Source organism: Lissotriton vulgaris, chromosome 11 (assembly GCF_964263255.1).
Source record: "Lissotriton vulgaris chromosome 11, aLisVul1.2, whole genome shotgun sequence".
Classification (NCBI taxonomy): domain Eukaryota; kingdom Metazoa; phylum Chordata; class Amphibia; order Caudata; family Salamandridae; genus Lissotriton; species Lissotriton vulgaris.
In genome coordinates, this window is record NC_141699.1 from 245,897,942 (window position 1) to 245,919,637 (window position 21,696).

At 43.8% G+C, this 21,696-nt stretch overlaps 1 protein-coding gene across 1 annotated transcript in view; it reads right to left on the reverse strand.

Moving 5' to 3' along the window:
* Positions 1-21,696, reverse strand: part of PITPNB (phosphatidylinositol transfer protein beta) — a 374,371-nt gene that overhangs the window by 295,212 nt on the left and 57,463 nt on the right. Inside the window, exon 2 of the mRNA XM_086943148.1 lies at positions 3,847-3,877. Coding sequence (XP_086799274.1) covers positions 3,847-3,877 — 31 coding nt within the window. The remainder of the gene's footprint in view (positions 1-3,846; positions 3,878-21,696) is intronic.

Genomic DNA, 21,696 nt, shown 5'->3' on the forward strand with positions numbered 1-21,696 from the left:
ATAAAGCCTCAGCTGCACCATGTTCTGATGCTTTAGATCAGTATATGTTATGCTTCCTAGATTAAATCCAGCTAGCACTTTGGGACCTGCCAGACAGAAAAGCTGTGGGAACCGACTTGATTCCACTACAATTTTATAAAACCTTTACATCTGAATTGTTGGTTGAGTTGTCAGAGTTAGAGGGTACGGCATGGAGAGCCCCCTCCAGGCTCATGGGCTATTGCCAATATTGTTTTTTAAAAAAGAGCAAGGTAGCTATGGATTTAGGCTCTTATAGGCCGATCACGTTGTTAAACGGCGAAATAAAACTCTATGCCAAAATTTTAGCAAATAGACTAGGCCAGATTATTCATAGATTAATATGAATCTGGCAGGACAGGTTTATCACAGGGAGGGGGATTTAGGAGTATGTGCAGCATGTTATTGCGTTTTTTGATTCAACAAATTATCTGGAAGAACCGATGGGAGCTATCATACTGCACGCCGAGAAGGCGTTCCACAGAGTGTCATTTGAATATCTGTGGAAAGTCTTGGAAGCCTGTGGATTAGGGGGACCCTTTACCCAAGCAATGTGGGTAATGTATTTTAATCCAGTAGCTCGACTTCAGATTATGCGGCAGGAATCTCAGCCCTTCTACATTGAACGAGGTATGAAGCAGGGCTGTCCGGCTTCCCCCTTGCCTTTTGCTTTATATATATAGACCCCCTATTTTGTGAACTGGAACCTCCTATTGAGGTGATGCCGATATATTTACATGGGTGGGAAGCTAAGGTACTAGCCTATACAGACGATGTCGCAATCATTACAAGAGACCCTGATAAAGCTCTTTATGCAATCGAAAAAATAAGTGAAGATTTCGGAGCCTACTCCGGGTATGCATTAAAGAAGGATAAGATGCAAATAATTGAGAATCGATTTACAGGCACCAGTATTAGTTGAGTGGTGAATCAGGCCGTTTATTTAAGTGTCACTATTTCAGCCAATTTGGGAAAAGTGGTTGAACTGAACCTCTCCCTAGTTATTGAAAAATCAAAAAAGGACCTCAGAAGATGGTATAATCTTTCTATTATGGGTAAGTGAAATGTAGATAAAATGATCTTTCTCCCAAAATTACTGTATCTGTTTCGCACAATCCCTCTTGAATTTGGAAACGCCTGGTTAAAAAGTATAGCCACGCTTGTGGCTACATTTATCAGATCTTCTGGGAAAGTTAGGAGATCCAATAGGTATTTGTGCCTCCCCAGGGAAAGGGGTGGTGGGCGCTGCCAAATCTTAAACTATACTATTTATTGTCAGTATTGCAATATTTGTATCCTCTTTTTGATAATAGGGTAGGCACAGAGCCGGAAGAGGGGCATGTTCCATCAATTTTTTAATTATTAATGAGGACTGCTGTTTGCTAAAATATTTTAACCAAGTTATTATAAAAGACCATGACTTAAGATCATGACCGCGGAATTTAGGAATTGGACAGGGATCACGAAGAAGCTGGGGGTAGGGAGGTATAGTTGGTATACCCATCTGTTTTAGAACAACCACTGCCTGGATTATTTCATGATGGATGTTTCTCGAAATGGGTAGAAGCCGGTGTAGGCAGGCTGGGAGACCTGTTTTCGGGCGAACATGTTGCATCCTTTGCAGGGATCCAAACTAGGTTTAACATTGGAGCACGTGTTTTTTTTTTTAAATATTTACAGCTCAGGGATTTTCTGTTGAAAAAGGTTGGGGGCATAGCAGGCCTTGCTAAGATGCCTCTATTGGAAATCTTGACGAGGGGGACGGGGTATTCAATATCACAAATATATGGCTGTCTCGTCGAAGGGATCCCGGATGATTAAGAAAAGCATGAGAGCAAGTGGTGGGCAAGAGTGAAGGTGGAAATCTCCTGCCTTCTGGAATCTTTAGACATGTGGACCACAGTTTTGTGCTCACCTAATTTGCAAACCCAACATTAGAAGACGAGTTTTGAACTATATGTTACCCACGCTAAGATAGCCAGTCGGGGTGGGGGGGCTGATGGCTGGTATAAGATGCCTGTGATGTCGAGACCCAAATGCAGATCTGGTCCTTAGGTTTTGTACATGTCCCTATCTTAATGTACCTACAGCTGAAATTGAAATATTTCTAAATTAAATCCTTAAAAAGAATATCACCCTGTCACCGCAAGTTATGATGCTGGGTATTGATTACGCATCCAAAGGGATGGGTGCCGAACTAACTTTTATCGTGATGGCAGTCTTTAGATTATGTGTTGCTTCTGCATGGGTGGATTTGTTGCCTCCCATATTTCATCTATGGAGGGGCACTTTTTATCTATTTTTAAACTAGAGAATGCACTTTACGGATATATGTCGTTACAACGCGCGCGTTACAACGACCTACCATTACAACGCGGTTGTAACAACGCAAGTCGTTACAACGACTTGCGTTGGGGGGGGCGCAAATTTAAAACATTTAAATTACTATTCCAACACCAGTCCCCGTGGATAGCAGGGAAGGTGTTGGGATAGTAAATTAAATGATTTACTATCCTCGAGCGCCCCCCAGCGCAATGAATTGTAACAACTTTCGTTGTTACAACCGCGTGGTAATAGTAGGTCGTGGTAACGCGCGCGTTGTAAACGTTGCGCACCGCACTTTACGAGCAGAAGGGGAAAAAAGCGAAAATAAAGGGAAAAAAGATATGGGGACCCCTGCTGGAATGTGAGGCCTCTTATCAGTGGTAGGAGGATTTTTAGATAGGAAAGATCACGGTTCTGTAAATAGTCTTTGGAGATGCATTTGCTCGACTCAGGCCTTAATCTTATATTCTGTATTGTGTGGTAAGATAACTCTTTGCACTATATCTTATGGATGAATTTGATATTGTGCTGGATGGCCATTTTATTAAATCTGACATTCATTTATTGGATATGATTCTATTTATGACCTTCCCATGTAATACTTGCTGTTGTAGATTTGCTATTCTCATTAACAGAAAAGAAAATTAAAAAAAAATAAAAAAACGTTCACAGTCGAGGAGTGAGAATATTCCACGGTCGGCTTTGTCGCAGGAAGAAAGAAGAGGCTCGATGAGGGACAACGCCAGTTACAGGGGCGGGAGGCTCCTGATCTTTTTTTTCTCCAGAACTTCATAGTTTCCCAGGGATCATGGGAAATTAGGTCTTTTGTTGTTTACTATTAGTTAACATGGCTGCTGTTTGAATAAAGAAAAAAGAAATGCCTAATCCTCGCCTCCATGTGCCTCCATGTCCGTAATAGAATTGAAACTTTCCGTTACGAAAGCTAGGAAATTTTTCATTGTGATCCGCTAAAGTAGTAATTAGGGCCCAAGTGTACATTTTTGGATACTAGTGATGTGGGCTAAAACAGAAATACATTAAAGTTGCAAACACTGTACATATAATAAAATGGCCCTGTGTTTTGAACTATTGAACAGCAAATGGTCATAACAAAGTTTTAACAGCGCACACACTGATGAACCTACAAACCTGTGATATACATGCCCACAAAAGTGAAATCGCACACAAAGTGTTAAAGAAGACTGAAGATTAGCTTCGTGGCACAGCCCTACCTCCTAAACCTCTGATACATGTCCCTAGGGAGTTTGCTGACAACATAATTCAAAGAAATGAGGAGTAATTATCATCCCAAGAATAAACACATATCTGTAGGGGATACATGCACGCCACATAGGTGAAAAATGAAAAGATGGCAGAGGTAGCTGTGCAAGTGAAAAGTACACGTGCAGGCAATGGAAAAGGTCCGCAAATGAAAACTGCCAAAGAAATACTTTGTTTCTAGGATTTCTATACCGAAAATATCATAATATATAGATGACATACCTCTTCCACCGAGCAAGGTAAAACCACACGGCTGAAAGAAAAAAAAAGTGACTAATTAAAAAAAAGTAAATACCAGACATGTTTAGGTCAGTGTGGTTTACCTCTTTCGAATTACAAGTGATTGCTCTACTTAAGTACACATTTAATCACATTGCGCTTAATGCTTGCCAACGTTTTCAATAGTGAATTAAATAAGCACTTGGCACTCAATTACGGTTTATCCCTGATAAAAATGGGCCAGATTACATACTCGCAAAGCAACTGTAGTTTAATATGACATAATTACAAGGAAACAAGGACTACATACTTCAAAACAACACTTTGAAATTCCTACAGAAAAAATAGAGAAACGTGCTTTCCATTAAGTGCTGATGATTTAGGAGTATAAAATTCACAATATATTTTGTATTTTATTCTCTAAGTTTAAAGTCACTAAATCAATGTCCAAGGGTCATGAAAGTGACAATAAATCAAAATGCATCATTGTAACTTGAATGCGTCTGTCAGTTTCGTATCAAATTATACAGGCAATAGGATATACAAATCATAAAAAGTTAACATGCCCTTACACAAATACACAAAATTTAGGTTGCCTAACCAGCAGCAGTTAGAGATCAATATAGAAATAAAAATAAAGCGAAACGGGAATAACAGAAAATAGACGCGGGGTCACTGGAGGGACTACTTGACCCAGTTCGCACCGCGTCAGTCAGAAGGCACCAGCTGATATTGCGCTTTTTAGGGCCATCATAAACCTACAGCGCTGTACTCACTTGCTTTTCTGGTGGCTGCTGGGTAGGGCTACTAGCCCTAATTTGCATTGCACCAGGAGGCGCCACCCCGCATCAGCTGACAACGCATTTCCATAGCTGCCAAGGTTTCAGATTGCTTATGTGTGACATTTTCATAATTTCACAGTAATTATGAGTGACATTCAACAACTGAGTGACACTTTCTCGTGATCAAAAGCAAGCAATGAAAAAGAGGGAAACATATAAATGTCAGAAATAACAACCGTTTAAGCAACGAGAAACTCTAAGATCATCTTAAAACTACTGCAAAGCACCAGCAATAGAAAGGCACTGGGAACCGACTATACGAACCGACTATACCAAACAGGACGTGAGAGAACATAATTAGTCTCATGTTCCATAGCGCCCTCCCCCAAAAAAAGAAGGTAGATCTTTCAAGGGTGGACATACACAGAACCATGTACCCATGAACTGATCATGCTGTGCTGAGAATCCCATGCACAAACCGAGGCAAACCACAGTAATGAGAGAGCGCAAACTGAACAAAATGTATGAGTGCACCAGAGTTGCAAGTAGTACGCACAAATCATAAAGAGAAATGCTATGAGTGCTGAAAATATATTCACCTATACCTTGAAATGTGTAGTTAATCTAGAGATTTCATATAGAAGTGGAACTAATGCAAACGTGTGAAAATGTATACCTTTATTAGACGTGATTAATCAGGATCCATGTTATGTAGCTGCTAATGGAAGAATGTCATGCTGAAAGGCATAGAAGGGAACGGGCCTTATGGCTAGGCCAGAAGGGTTTAGAAACGTAGATTGTTTTGCATAGACATGGATTGCACTAATGATACACCGATTTGTTTATTCATTAGATTTATATTCCATAGATGTGTTTTCTTATTATGCCAGAGAAAGACGCTAACATGTTATTTTAGTTAACTTTTGCGAAAGGGCTGTAGGCCTGAAATGATGAAAGGATTTCTGATTTACATGCACTGGTACAGGCCGACTTGTGTCAGGAAATAAGTTGCAAACTTCTTTTAGAAGTCTATGAGAATGGAGATTCAGCTACGGATGTCTGTCTGCAAATGTGAGGGGGATCCAATTAATAATTGGATGAATAGAGTTTTGTTCAAGAGATTGGTGCAGACATGGAGGAGGGTTCAGGAATGTTTTAGGGGGTATCGGCGGGCCGGAGAAGAGTCTGAGAAGCAAGGTCAACGCTAACGCACGAGGCCCAAGGGAAGATCATCATGGAAAAAGCCAGAAGCGACACCACGTGAGGGGCGTCTCACGAGGGGCGTCTCAAATGTTGTTGTGATTTTGCATTAGGGTCAGCACCCCGGGGTGGAGTTAGAGCAGATGCCTGAGGACCCTTTAGAGAGCGGATGGGTAGGCAGAGAGGGGTCATGACTGGCGATCATAGGTTTTCACCTAGAGACTAAGTGTGGGTGATCTTCTTAGGAAGTCATTCACAGCTGACACCTTTTTGGTAGGTTGGGACTCTGTTAAGTAGGGATACCATCTAGAGCAGGGTAGGGACAGCCTAACCTGAAACCTTCCCTCCTCTTGTAAATGACGGAGAGATCACAATATGTGTCGATGCTTGCAGCCCTTTTAATTTTGGAATTAGTCCTAGTTGTATTCTTTGCTCGCTTAAGGGCTTTTCGAGAGCACATGTATGTAGTGGTGCCTGTATACCTTTTGAATCTCATTTTGAGATGCCTGTACTTGCAGTTAACCTTGACTCTATAATAAATCTTTAAAAGCTAGAAGTAGTTTGTGGTTTTTCTGAGTCGAGTCCATCATTAGCAAAGTTAACCTGGTATTGGATGCACTTTCTTTCCTCAACGACAGGCAATAAAGGTTCAGTTGAACAGAACGGGGTTTAGATCTAGAGTGATAAGATAGAGATCTACAATCTCGCCCTTGCAGTAACAAATGCTGGGCTGGAGCTCTGCTGTCTCACGCAGGCCTGAGACCTGGAATGCATTGCTTTTCACAAGCAGGTGCAATCTATTGCTTCCTCTATAAAGTTTTTGAGGTGGGGGGTGGTGAAGATTTGAGCACAATTTACCACTCAATAAGAGAGATGGCTCACACACCATGCAAACATTGTATGAACATCAGGCCCAACCTCTTTCCTGTAAAGTTTATCTTAGACAGATCGATTTGTTCACGTTATGTAAATGTGCCACATAAATTGTCAGAAAAGTCTTTCTAACAGAAATACCAATGTGGAAATGTTTGCAATTCTTGCGAAGATGTAAGGTTTTCAAGAGACCTACACAAAGGCTTCCAAAAATCCGTTTATAGCTTCGCGCAAACCTGCTAGGAAACATTATTATCACGCATTACTGCCTGAAAGCTGCCTGCTTGAAACAGGGCAGCAGGCAACTGCAGCTGATCATCATGCCCATGCACTACTTAATTTGAAGGATTAGAGCCTCCAGCACATTACTTCTACCCCCTCCTCTCCCACCAACCACATATCGAATATATTAATGGGCCTGAATTCCAGCTCAATTGCTAGTTAAAACCACCAGGCGTGGAGTGAGTGGTTGTGTTCCATGTGGGAACCCAGAATTGAGTTCTATAAAGACATCTTCGCACCAACCTTGATTCGATTTGGGTAGTTGCATTTATAGCTGTGTTCTTCCATGGACTCTAAGTCCCAACCATTTCTGCCTGCAGCAGCGTTAATTAGGAAAAAAGTGCAGGTGTCCCGTTTTTTTAGGTCTCGCCTAGACGAAAGCAAAGCGAAGCTTTGCTGTCTAGGGCGAGACAACTTATGTAGTTACTTTTGGGGGAATGTGGACAGCAAAGTGCCACGCGCTTTTTCCTGCCGAGATTGTACCTCGTGAGCGCGCACGTATTCCCATGCGCAAAGAAAGCCTCACTCACGCATGCGCACATACACACACTGCATACACACACGCACCCCCCCTTAAACAGACACACGCGCACACAGACAGACAGACGCACGCACAGACACACTCAAACAGACACACGCGCGTACACCCCACACCCACTCACCCCTCCTCTCCCTCAACACACTCACCGGTTCTGGCGGTGCTCGGCGGCGGTTCTGCCTCTCGGGCGGCGGTAGCGCTTTGCGGGGCTCTCTCACCACATGAGAGCCCCGCCTTCCCCATGCGCCCGGCCGCTCTTCACCCGGTCCCCCATCTCGGGACCGGGACTCAATCAGGAGCCTTCGTGGCTCCTCGGGCAGTAGTTTCTCTCTCTCTCGCCGTGATGGAGCGGGACTTCCTGTTGGGGCCGCGATAAGATTGGCCGGCTGCCCAACCACTTCCGGGTCGTCGCAGGCAGCGCGGCGGCCCGGCGGGGACTTGAACAAACTCCTGGGCTGCGGTGGTGAATTAAAGGCACACGAGGGGTGGGCTCCCTCCCTAATTTAAATATGCCGCGAGGAAGGCACTCGCTCGTTTTTTTGTTGCTTTTGCAATTGCCTTTTTTCAATATTCCTTGTGCTTTGGTTTAAAGCGCTCACTTTCTATTTAGAATTGTTGACTCTTGTTTTCAGAGGCAGTACATTTAGTGATCTTCAAGTAAAATAAAGTATCCATCTGACTATATTTTTTAGAGATTATTTATTTCTTATACCAGCACAAAACTCTGTAATCAAATGATGTATAAACTCTTGTAGTATGTGGAATAAACTTGTCCAGGCACAAGTGCAAACTTTGAAGGCTGAATGCTTGAAGTTCAAATATGCTTTCAAATAACGAATAGCATATTAAAAGTAATTCTGGGTTTACATGTACTTGTTTTCTCTAGGTAGCCTGCAGCAGCCTACATGGAGAAAATGTCCCGGGTTGGGGCGGGCTCCAATGTGCCTCACCAAATATAACGCTGCCATTGTAGAGTTGTTATTGGTGGAGCCAGGAGGGGAGGGAGTCTGCCTTTGCTGATGACAAGAGCTGCCGGCAGTGAAAAAGCAGGACGGCGGGAACAGGAGCCGGGACCCACACAGAAGCGGGACGGTAATTTTTATGTAACTTTTTAAAAATTAAACGAACCGCTCCAGCGTCCCCCAACCCCCCCCAACCCCCCGCGACGACCCCATTTCCCCCCTCCCCTCCCCCACCCACCATCAAACCGGCCGCAACTGATGTGCTGTCAATTTTGACATTAACTCCCTTACTTTGCTTCCGGCCGAGCTATCACTGCCTCTTCATGGCTGTGCCTTTTGCAGGACCCTGTGACATTCATGTCAGCTTTTTGCCTGGCCGCACTAGTTTTAGGCTCTCCTTGCCTGTTGACGTTTGCTTCTAATTGTAACGTAAGTTGTGCTATGTTTCTCTAGCGTCCCCCGATTTAGGTAAGTGTTTTTTTCTTGTTGCAGAGTACAGCAATTAATGGGTGCGCTATATTTTCTTCAGAACAGGCAAAACCGGACTATTGCACACATTACCTCTCGTTTCCTCGATCACACCCTTTTCAATCAGATCATAGATGATCGCCAAAAGTGCTCTCTCACCATCACTCGAGATACGATACTGTGGAATACGCGGTAACCTAAAATTCGCTTTCAATGTCACAACATATGGGGGAATCTCCAAAAGGCCTACATCGTTCGGACCAGTAGCCCAAAGAGAATCAGGGAGAAGAGACAATTCAAGTGGAAGTCGATCTTTAGACAAATACATCGGAGAGATAACTCTCTCACCCAATGTAAGATGTACTCCTGACGGAGAACAATAGAGTGTCGCATACAATCTTTTTAACAAGTCCAATCCCAACAGATTCTCACCACAACCGGTCGTCAAAATGAGGGGTGCTTCGAATTTACAAGGTCCAACAGAAAGAGACAACGGGGTAGAAATCGGATTCGTGACCGGGGCACCAGAAAAACCTACTGAAACATTCTTTAAGCCAGACAAAGGTGCGCCAAGGCAAGGGAGCTAGCTCTGTGGACTCTGAGCCAGCTCTCAAGCATGCCGGGAATATCGCTGCTGCTGAGCTCCAGCTTAATTTCAGTCTCAGTATGGTACGTGAACTAGCGCTCCAGCTTGACAGCTGGGGAGGCGCTATTATGCGGATCATCACACTGAAATGCGTTAGTATCACGCCTGGTGCGTGATACTTGGCAGGGCTGCATTTCAAGCACCATCACAAACCCACAGCGCCAGGCTGGGTCAACTCTCTAACATTTGCTTCTTAACCCCTTAGAACTGTACAATCCATCAAGTACAGGTTGGGAAAACACAAGTCTACCATCGGAGGCGACACAGTTTGCCAAAAAGACCTGTGGATATTTAAACCCCAGTAGGGTAAGTCTAGTATTCCATAATTTTTTTCTTCCGCTGTGGGTGCTCTGAAGAATGAAATCTCTAATGTGGAGGAAGTACTTGCATCTCAGGGGAGGTCGGATTTTTCTCATCCCTCTCAGGTCCCAAGTATTTCCGATCCCGCTTCTCTTCTAGCAGTTAACACCACTGGGTCAGGGACTGCTCCCATCATCAGCATTCCTCCTTTGATGTGTAGTGGAAAGACACCCTATTGAAACTCGTGCAGATGGGACAGCCGCCATATAAGCGGGTGCCTCTCCCGAGATTGTTCAGGGGCAGATTTAGCCCCAGACCCTTGCATGCCAGCGCGCTAAAGGGAATTGCCTGCAGCAAAAGGTCCTCATCCTGGAAATCCGTCCATAATGGAAGGGGTCTCTGCAACCTTGAGAGAATCGGTCAATTATGGTGCAACCCAAGACTACATGGATAATCTTGCAGTCAAACTAAGCACACCGATTACGGTTTTACTTCATCCCCTGGAACAATGCTTGGGAAACAATGTGCAAGACCCCAAAAGGGCCATTCTTAAGTCTTCCCCCTGTGAAGTTCTAAGGACCACGTGCACACATATCATTAGCGCTGCCGCTGCACAAAGGACATTAGGCAACTAGTTGTGTCCTCTGCGTGGTCCCGACTGCCATATCCGGGCCACGCCCCTTTATTTATAGCTGGCGTGTGACAACACGTGCCAGGACTAGCGTAATACCTCCAATGTGGGTAGACTGCACCGCTACCCCGCGTCGGAGAACACTACACACCCCCACCCCCATCTTCAAGATAGATCAGCTCTCACCCAGTCTGGTTCGGTGAGCCTCCCTGCCAATAATACTCAGGGAAGGGGAACCCCAGGAATCTTAGATCAGACGGATGCCTCCACCAGGTGTGATAATTCACCCCTAAGGGTGAAAGCTCCCCCCCCTCCATACCGCCCATCGTTTCTTATGTTGGCCCACCACGTGCTTCCCAGGATAGTCTAGCACACAGAAATTTGTGGGGATATCATCGACTTCCCTCCTGCAGTGACCCCCCCCAACCCTACATAGCAGTGCTTGAGAATGTTCCTGCGATGTCCTGTGGTAAGAGCGAGTCTTATGACCAGTTCAAATACAAAGTGACTCACTGGACTGGTTCTCATTCCAACCTGGGCCCTCACATTCATAAGAGGATAAATATGGTCAGAAGAGACGAGTTGGCTGGGGAAAGATAGGAAAGTCTATGATGGGGATTCTGTGGTGGTTAATTTCAATCGCCCCAAGGAAGCTGCTCAAGTCTAGCCAGCTGTCAGTTATTTTAGGTCTGGTAAACCATCTGCAATCAGGCACTTCCATTGGGCTTCTTCTATAGGCCGGAGGTCGTTTGTCCTGCACCATGGTCACAAGAGGGTTGATTGGGCTGCTCTTTCACCTCTGGAATCCGCTTAACAATTTGCCCCTCTGAAGGCCTTGAATGCTGTTTGATATTTATTTATTTCTATAGCACTGAATCAACCCATGAAGGGTATATCTGCGTTTAGGACGGTGTGCTACGGCCAGACCCTGGGAATCAGAAAAGAACAGTTTTTAAAGCTTCCTTAATAGAGGGAGGCTCTGACAATCGCAAAGCCGGAGGGGCAGTTTGTTCCAGAAAGTAGGGGCAAGATGTGAAAAAGCTTTGTCACCCTTACGAGCCTTTTTAATTGTGGGAGTGCACAGAAGTAACTTGGACCCTGATCTAAGGGTTCGCGGGGGAATGTACTTGATGAATTTGTCTGACAAATATGAAGAATATAGTCAGGCAGCCGTATTCTGTACAACCTGTAGCTTGTTTAAGGAGGCATCGTTAGCTGAAGCTAATAGTGCGTTACAATAGTCCAGGCGGCTCAATACCAGGGCTTGCATCAAAGTTTTTTTTGTCAAGGAAGGAAGTAGAGGGAAGACTCAGAGTAGGCTGAGTGTATGGTAGCAGGTGCCAGCAATGGTTGTGGCGTGGGCATCGAATGTGAGATTTTGGTTGATTCTTAATCCTAGATTCTTGGCTACTTCATTGGGAGTGGGAGCCGCCAACAACTCCTCGGGCCACCACCTAGGATTCCAGCTTATGGCTGCTCCTCCAAACAGCATGATCTCCGATTTATCGGCATTCAGTTGGAGGAAATTGGTCCTCATCCAGGCCGCAATGATTTTCATGCTCTCAGAAAAGGTGATTTGTATATTGGGGTTAGATTTATCAAAGGTAAGGAGGAGTTGGGTGTTGTCCCCGTAGGAGATGGGACGGAGCCCTAAATTCCTCATAAGTTTGGCCAAGGGGTAACATTAATGTTAAATAGAGGGGGGCTCTGACATGAGCCTTGCGGTACCCCCTTAGTAACTTTGGTGATCTAAAAGTTCCCAATGTGACTGTCTGGGTTCTGTCGGTAAGGAAGTCAGTCAACTATTTTAGCTGAAAACCCCTGTCCTCCAATGCCCTGAAGTCTCTCCAGTAGGATATGGTGCGAGATGGTGTGAGATGGTGTCAAACGCTGCCAATAGGTCAAGCAGCACCAGCAGTGCTGCCAGACCATTATCCAGGGCCATTCTGATAATGTCCGCTACCTCAATTAAGGCAGACTCGGTGCTGTGTTTGGCCCGGAAACCTGACTGGGCAACATCAAGAGGTTTCAATAAAATCAGACAAACGTCTGTTTATGTGTTTTTCAATAAGTTTGCTTTGAAGGGGGAGCAAAGAAATAGGGCGGTAATTGGACAGCTCAGTGGCGGAGATCTTAAGATTTTTAAGGATGGGTACAACTTGAGCTGCTTGATTGACTGGAATCTCATGCTTTGTCACAGACTCATGGTACTCGCTATATTGAAAGCCCTTCAGTCCATCTTTTAGGAGGCCTCACAAAGTAACCTCAAATATATGAACTTAGTAAATTGTAATATAGCTGGACTTGCCTCCAAATGTAGTGATACGAACTGGCTCTTACATATTTGAAAGTTTAATGGGATATGCCAACAAGAATCATTAGAATGTTTTATTAAGAAGGGATACAAAGATTATTTTGTCCCGGCTGTCGAATCATGCTCTGGCAGGGCTAAAGGGGGCCTAGTGATTTATCTCTTATTGGTAGTGAATGGATGTGTTTTTGAACTTTCCTATGGTTCAGTATTACAAGTTTTAAGGATGATGCTGCCAAATTTCTGCCAGGATGGCTCGCCTAATTTAATTATTGCTGGTGATTTTAATATACATTAATGTGAGAACCCTCTTGTTGATATGAGTAAAAATGTTTCTACAGGATTCAGAATGGTTTACACATGGAACATTCAAGAGAAGGTACAGAGTTAAATAACATCCTGCCCACCAAGAACTTCGTGTTCTCCTTGCATAAAATGGTTAACTCTGCAGCCTCACAAATTCTTCCCACTTTCACAGGCAGATGTTCCACCTTTAGAGGTTTTATTTTTGTCTCGACTCATCTTTTTATTGACATCCAGTTTTAACATCACATAGTGTTTACAGTGATCACAATCCTGTTTCCCCTACGCTGCTGTGTCGGAAGCCTATTTTATTAAGAGCAATTGAGTTGGCAGGTGCCTTAGGTCCAACTGAACAGGGTAGGCGCATAATGTGGGCAATGGTTGAGCCCAAACGCTTCAATCGGACCCTGTTTAATAGCTGCATGCAGGATTTTGCCAACTGTTTAAATTAGTCCATTAGTGATCAATCGATCCTAGCAGCTTTTGGGAACATCTCCAACAACGTAACAGCGCTCTTACTCCGCCCAGGCACTAACCTAACTTCCTCTTCCCCTAGTTGGCTTGACTCTGGGTGCTCAAATGCCCTACGGACCCTAAAGAGCAAACTAAAAACCAGCCCCAGAGATAGAGAGCTTGTTTTTAACTCCATCTTGATTTACAAGATAGAGCCAAAAAGGCGTAAAGACAAGAGTGGGCCAATCTCACACAGTCAAGAACGTGGAAGAGCAGTATAACCTTCTGATGTATCATCAATCAATTAGGTTTCACTCAGGTCAACTACGCTGCTATAAATAATCATATTGCCGCTAATTTTGTGGATTTCCCATTTTAAAGAACTATATATTTACTTGCCCCAAGTGGAGGCGTGTGTGCCTGAGACACTTACTAAATGGAGGTCAAACCTGGTATTCAGCTTAGAGGAAGTTACTTAGGGTATCCTAGGGCTTACAAGCAATAAGGCCCCTGAGCCGGATGGTATTCCTGCTCAGCCTTGTATCTTATTGATGTCACAGTCTGGGGCCCAGTACTGACCCAGATTTAAAATGCGTTAGTCAGGGAGGTCAACCGCTCTAGCCATTAGGCATAACCGATGGGCGATCCAAAGGCAGGCAGGGATGAGTAACCTAAGCTGCCCACCCGCTTGATGAACCAAACAGCACTATGATCAATCCATCGGCTCAACTATTTAATCTGGGGATTTACCCCCTTAAATACCGTAGACCACTAGTCCATGACTTTACTCACGCCTTTTTAGGGCGGAGCGTTGCAAGGCAAGCCCCTGGCTGCTCAGGCCATTTGTTAGGTACTTCAGCCAGACAGCTAACACAGATAATTTCAAAGTTCTTATATTCTCTTTACATTAATGGCCTTGAACAGGCTTTGCTGACTGTATGGGCCGACTGCCCACATTTGGGATCCCGTTAGTTTACCATATTACTCTATGCAAACAATGCAGTCCTGATGACAAGGACAGCCAGGGGTTTTCAAACCGATTGTAGCCTTTATGGACAAATTAGCCCTGGCAATCAATCTTACAAAGTCCTATGTGATGGTGGTGGGCCCCAACTCGACCGAGATGCAAACCTTTAGTATTTGTAACCACAAAATGTGTAAGGATAAGGCATTTCCATACTTAGGAGTATTGTTTGACTCCTATACAAACTAGAAACCTCTACTGGCAGCTAAGAACGAGGAGTTTGCCAGATCAGTTGCCATAGTTTTTAGCTTTGCGTCATGACTGGGAGCAAACCCATTAAGACCTTGGTGACTATCTACCACGCTAAATGCATCTCCAAGGCCTCATATGGAAGTGAAATCTGGGGCAATGTGGCAGTTAACTGCCTTCAGACTACCAAAAACAAACTCGATGCAATTACTATGTATTCCCCAAAGCACCTCTTCTCTGTGTGTCCATGAAGAGTTGAGCGTGGGCTACGAGAGTGATCTCTTAGCCCTCATTCCTCTGGTGGGTTGGATCAGACTGAACGAAGGAAGAACTCAGCATGACAGATTGATTTTAAAAGATTGCCTTTCACTTGAATGTGTTTTTAAATCCCATGGATTAAATACATAAGGATTCAATTTTGTTATTGTGGAGGGAGGAGCTTTTTAATAATCCTGGTAACATTTGTAACTCTGAAAAAAAGTGGGTAAAGGATAACATTTTAACAAGGATATCTTTGTATCGAGGAGAGACTGAACTGGTGAAACCTTCGGTCTGGAGATACACATTACTGAAAACGACTCAGACTATGGAGGCTTGCCTTGCCCTTGTTAAAAAGAATAGGTATCTTTTCCTGTTCACTAGTTTTAGACTAAATCTTTTGCATCTGTAGTTAGCTTTTCCCAAACGATATTTTGACCCTGGGTCTATAGGTCCCTGGAGCTGCAACAATCGGTCTCTGCAGGACACACTACACTTTGTGATGCTCTGTAAATTATTTACTGAACATAGAAGACCTTTTATTAAACCACTATTGAAGGGCAAAGGATTTTCTCAAGTACATCCTGCACTTATATTTTTTAGATGCCTCGACCTCTGAAGCTCACCATGGCCCGGGCCTACCTGCGTGCTGCTGACTCGCCGTCCTGACCCGGCTGCTTGCTACTTTTGGCCTGTGCATAGTGGTATAATTGTGGTCCCGTGGCCTAGGGGTTAACAGACTCGGGACCGGGCTTCTGCCTGTAGCTGTAACAGTGTGTACCAGCCCGGGGGAAGGCGCCTGTTGTCGCTGGACCATCTCCGCTCGTCCCCTGCTTCAAGAAATAAGTAAGTGTAAAATTAAACATAATTTATAACCTCTGACATCGCAATTGGTGCTCTTAATAAAAGTGATGTCCCTTTGGTTTTATTAGATTTATAGCAGCCGGGTATCAAGAAAGGTAATGCTTTTATTTTATGTTTGTCAGAGCGGAAGAAATTAAACCGTTACACTACACCCGCTCAAAATTTTGGTAGTGGAGTCTACATTCAGTGCCCCAGCGTACCATGATGGATGCTTTCAAGTGAGGACATCAAATCTTTAACACAGTCCTCATCCGCCTCCTTCTCTCCCGCCCCCGCTATAGCAGTCATTATGTTATTTTCTATGCTTGAGTTAAGAAAGTGGCAGGCACACTGCGCCGGCTTCTCAACAGATAATCTGACCCTACTTTAATAACGGACTTTGTCGAAATCTACAGAAAAATTCTTTTGTTTGCAGTGGCGCGGTACACACACACACACAGTAGTGCAGATCCCAGTGAGTCCTCGTTTTGTTTAACAATCAGCTTAGAAGGGCACTCGGTGCTTCAGTTTCTGGTGCTTTCCAGCACTTGTAACCTCTTCTTGCAGTGCATTGTTGCTCAAATGGGTGCAATTCTTGATATTTATGTTTTCCTGGTCTTCATTGCTTGATTTTGCGTGGGAGAAAGTGTCACTCCTAGTCATTGAAATGTCACTCAAAATTGCACTGAAATTATGAAAATGTAACACTTTGCAATCTGAAACATTGGGCAGCTATGTTGTAGGTCATCTTAGGTTGGGCGGGGCAGTTAGGTTTGATGCGCAGTGGGGGAGGAAGTGTAAATTATACAGCTTGATAGACAAAGCACTGACGCATTTTACCTGGGCACAAGCAGTGTATTTTGGGACATGTAGTAGTTTTAGATTTTGGGAAATATCATGAAGGACGGATTTAGAAGAGTGGGGTCACTTCGATTGTTACAAGGTTACCAGGGTAAGATGAAGGGGAGGTTACTGTTGTGAAAAGACATCAGAACGTTAAATAAATCACTAAGGATTATGAAGTACATGAAAAAAAAAAAGGTTACTGCCTAACGCAGCAAGGAAGAGGAAGATATAGGGTTAAAGGAGGTGGCTACGAAAAGGAGGAGGGTGAACACGAGCACAGGTGTTAAAAACACAGGTTTAGGAAAGCATGCAGTACGTGGGGGCTTGTATTTCAATCAAGAGGTGTTTATGGAAGCTGATTTAGAAGGTAAAGTTCCGGGGTGACTTACCTGTTGGGCAACAATTCGTTTATGAATGGGTGTCACGTAAATGTATTGGGATGCAAGGGTTTGAAATGTGGGAAGTGGAGAGGTGGTTTTGGGCATCGACTTAGGGGTAGCTCTAGGGTTACTTTTAGCGGCTCATAACAAGCTGTGATGTTATGAGTGAGATGTCACAAACAAGGTAGGTAGAACTGATGTAAGTTTTATTTTTTTCTGCTTCTCCTTCAGCGGTGTAGCTAGGTGGGGGCGGTCTGCCCCAGGCTGCACTATTTTGGGGACGGGGCTGTCTAGCCCTGGACGGTGTCATGTATGTCCATGTAATTTGCATGATTGAGGTAACTATTTGCAGCGATACTACGTGTCTCTCGTACCTCTTTCAGGTGCTCGCCGTCCTTTTTCCCCAGCACCACCCCAGGGGGGCGGCAAGCTGAAGAATAGCCCCGGGCACCACAAGCTCTAGCTACGCCTCTGATTGGCTATGCCAATGCTTGTTTCAATTGTCGCTTGTATCCTGCACTGTTTAACGATAGAATGGAGAACTCACTATACCGCACTTCCCTTCCTTCATGTTCATTAGGAGTACTGATGGTGTCTTACTCCTGGGTTCAATGGCCCAATAAGTGATCGCACATGACCCTTTGTTTCCTTTCTAAATTTTCTAGTTTTATTAATTCCTCTGGGCCTTTATAAGATGGTCTCATTTTTAATGTTAATTTTGGTACTCTGGTTGTCTGTAAGGGCTTCTTAACATATGCGGATATTTATGCTTCACGGTTGTGTGATTGTAATTCCTCAGTCTGCTAGGGTCTCTTTAACGCCAGTATTCTTAATGCCACATTCTGTGATGACCATGTTTTGAAGGTTTCATAGCCCGCATTTGTTTTATGCTGAGCAAAAAAAAAAAAATCGAGCATCTAAAAGTGATTTCGAAACTAGCTCTTTCAAGTCTTCAAAAGAATTTAATAGCTTCGGTATGTTTTGCCGATTTAATATATCATGTGAGCCTTCAGGTGTGTATATATAGCAATGTAAAGTCAGTTCTATATTTCTCTTCAATAAGAGAAGGTCCCTTATGATATTTTCTTGTTGTTCTGGCTAGAGTTTTCATTCACTGCTCTTCGAGTTTCGGGACTGCTGATCTGCTATAATCACCCAGGACCCCCAGTTTGATCAATAACTATTCCTGAGCAGTTTTATGCTTCCTCATCTGTTCGAGTGGTAATTCAACTTACCAGAACCGAAGAGTTAGGGTACTTGTACTCTAATTCTTTTGTTAGCCCAGTTATACCTTCAATAATCTGTTTCAGTAACTCATAGTTATTTATCACTTGATAATTGGGTGACTTTGTCTCTGCTTTGGATATTCGCATTAATGGTGGATGGCCGTACAATGTGTATTCCAAACTGTACTACTTCACTACACATTTGTTGTGGTACTGTTATTGCAGTGCTGGCCTGTTGTGATTTCTCGGGGGTGCCAGTCGCCGGGAAAAGCATGAAAGGGACATGCTCAGACAATCAATGTCTCACCCCAAAAAGGTCATCCTCCTGCAGCTTCTGAACATGTTTCTGCTTAGAAACTAACTTTATATACATCTGTTGGTGAGTGGATAATGTATTTTCATTTAGGGCAGGAGCGTGAAACGGAGACAGGGCTAGCATGTTGGTGGTGTTGCTTTTCACTTTCTAACTGTCAACTTTGGAAAGCACCCTTGCTTTGTTTGCTTTGATGCAGTGGTTTAATGATTGTAAATAGATATTCCTTCATGCCACATGTTGCTCCGGGCTAAAATGTGAATAAACATCAGAAATGGAGCATTGTAATTGTCCTCCGATGTTGCTGGGTTGTACTGGTTTTTCATTTTACAAAAACAATTGACAGAAAAACATTTTCAAAGTAAGTTTGGCCCATATGCAGGGGGCTTGTATTTGTGGTCTGGCAACTGCCAAAGATCACCGCCACCGCCAAAAATCAGCACGCAGAATTTACCGTTCAACCTTTTAATACAGACAGGCCAGCTTGGTCTGTAGAACCTGGCGGGTTTTAGAATGTTTGTGCGTTTAATTTATGATATTTCGAGAAGAGATTTTTGCTCCTGTTTTCACTGCAGCTCTCAAATGAGTCTGCAAGATGTTTGCAAAATGTCTTTCTGTCATGTCTTGTTTTTCATAGTACGACTATTATTTTCAGAACCTTGTGCGCTTGCTTTGTGTATGTAAAGTCTTACTTTATAACTTGTATGTGCTACGAAAAATCTTTAAAATACAGGGAAAAATGGGCCATACAATCTTCACATTCAGAAAATAGCATGTCTCCCTGTAAGAGTTTGCTTGATGCAAGGATCAAGGAACCAAGCACACCACTGATGTCAGAATCATTCAATGAGGCAAAGAATCCACGGTCTGTGACTAAAATTTTATCCTATTCAGTAGACAATAGAGCAAGGAAATGGTCTTTGAAACTGGTTTTAACTTTTACCTTACTCTATCCTCATTTGATACTGTGTTTTTCCCAAGCAATATTTGCCAGATTTTACTTGAAGGCAACTACAGATGCAAAAACATAACGAATAAGCTAAATTTTCACAAAAACAATAATTGAAAATAAGTTATTGTACCAGATTTTACAATTACCACCGCAACCAGAATGAGCCCATTATGATTGCGCTCCAGTCTTGCGGGAGTTTTTTTACTCATGAGGTTACCGCACAAATCAAAATGCAATGGACAACTCGTAATGAGGATCAGACACGCATGCAGTAACAAACAGTCACCCCTTTATACAATGGATACATGGCTTGCAACAAAATAAAGGTATTACAGTTTGGCCCTGATTCTCTGATGTGAGCCTCAGGAGCAAAGGCACTTGAGTCAGACAAATGGGTTTTTCTGCTTTTTTCGGAAAGTTGATGGCGCTCACTGCTGAACTCAGTGGCATAACACAAAATGATGGGGGCCACCCTGCAGAGTGTGATGAGGGGCCACGGAGTCTCCCTATCTCACTGATATTCATTGGCCTTTGGCTTAATGATGGGGCTACCTTTGAACGGTGGCCCCCTCCGCCCACCCAGAGGGCTGCCGGGCCTGCATTACGCCCCTGGCTGAAATCATTCCTGTAGGACGGTGGTACTCAAAATACAGCCTGTGGGCCACTTGCAGCCCGTCAGGCCTTTCTATGCGGCCCCCATGGAACACATCAGACACTGAATCAACACTATTTCTGCCTGTTGTGATTCGGGGGCCGCATTCGCCAGGAAAAGCATGAAAGGAGCATACGCAATCAGTCTCTTGCATGCTCACCCGTGCCCTCCACCCACCCTCATCTGCCTCTCCGATGTCACTTGTTCACCCTGTTTTTATTGCATTCTCTGGAGTCTGGAGAGTCAGACAGAGGAAGCTTATGAGATGAGTAAAGAGGTACTGGGAGCAGATTGAGAAGATAGTAATAGAAAGCGGGGGTAGGTACTGTGTGAGAGGGATTTATCAGATAAGAAAGAACCATGGTTATGGGGAGAGGTATAATTAGTGGTGTACATTGATGGAAAAACAACAGGAGAAGAGTAAAGTTATGACAGAGTGCCAGGCTGCAGGACGGGTCAGGAAAAAAAATTAATTATTAATCCAAAGTGGTGGTTAGAGGTAGGATGGGGTAAAGTGGAGTAATATAGCAAGCATGAAACAGTCATAAGGTAGGGTCCGAATTAGAGTGCAGGGTTAAAGTGAAAGCCTAAGATCACAGCAGACCCTATGAGCAGAGTCATTGAGTGTGGGGCTCAGGGAAGAATAGTTATAGATGTGCTGCCTGATACATGCATTTTATGAAATGACATGCATCTACCTGAGATGATAGACATTTTGGAAATTACACTACGATATCTCTGCTGCATTTATGCATGTACTGTCTAAGTCCATTACGAATATGACATCCTGCGGTCAGTTATGGTTTGATTGCCTGAGGTTACATGCATGTGGTAAGTTTCATAAGCTGGGGTGTGTACAGCGGGCTAGACAGAGGCCAGGAAGCACACCTCTATCAATGCACTTTGTATTTGCGCCTCTGAGTTTTTCTGGGTGATCGTGGGGTAGATACTGTAAACCTCAACAGGGCCATTAAGGGGTTGGTCAGAGCAACTTTCAGAGGCATGAGTTGTGAGTTGTTTAAACTACTGAGACACAAATGAAGGGTGTGTCTAAGAACATTTAGTAGATGGAAGTGATATGTGCCACTCATAATGTCTCACACAAGATGAAACAGCGTCATAAATAAGCACACCTCAAACACTGAAATGTCACACATGAGCGAACAGAAAATTTGGCAGCCCTGGTAAAACATAGTTGTTTTCCTTGACAGGTTTCTCCTTATTTACGCAACTTATGATGAGCATAAATAAGATGAATGTTGATTTGGTCTGTTTTAAAAATCCACATAAGGGATAGAAAGTGGGTCATTGATGTAATGCCAAAGAGGACAGACCTGCAAGGTTTTCAGATTGCATATGTGTGCCATTGTCAAGGTGTCGGTGTACTTAGGAGTGCTATTCCACAACCAAATGCATGCCAC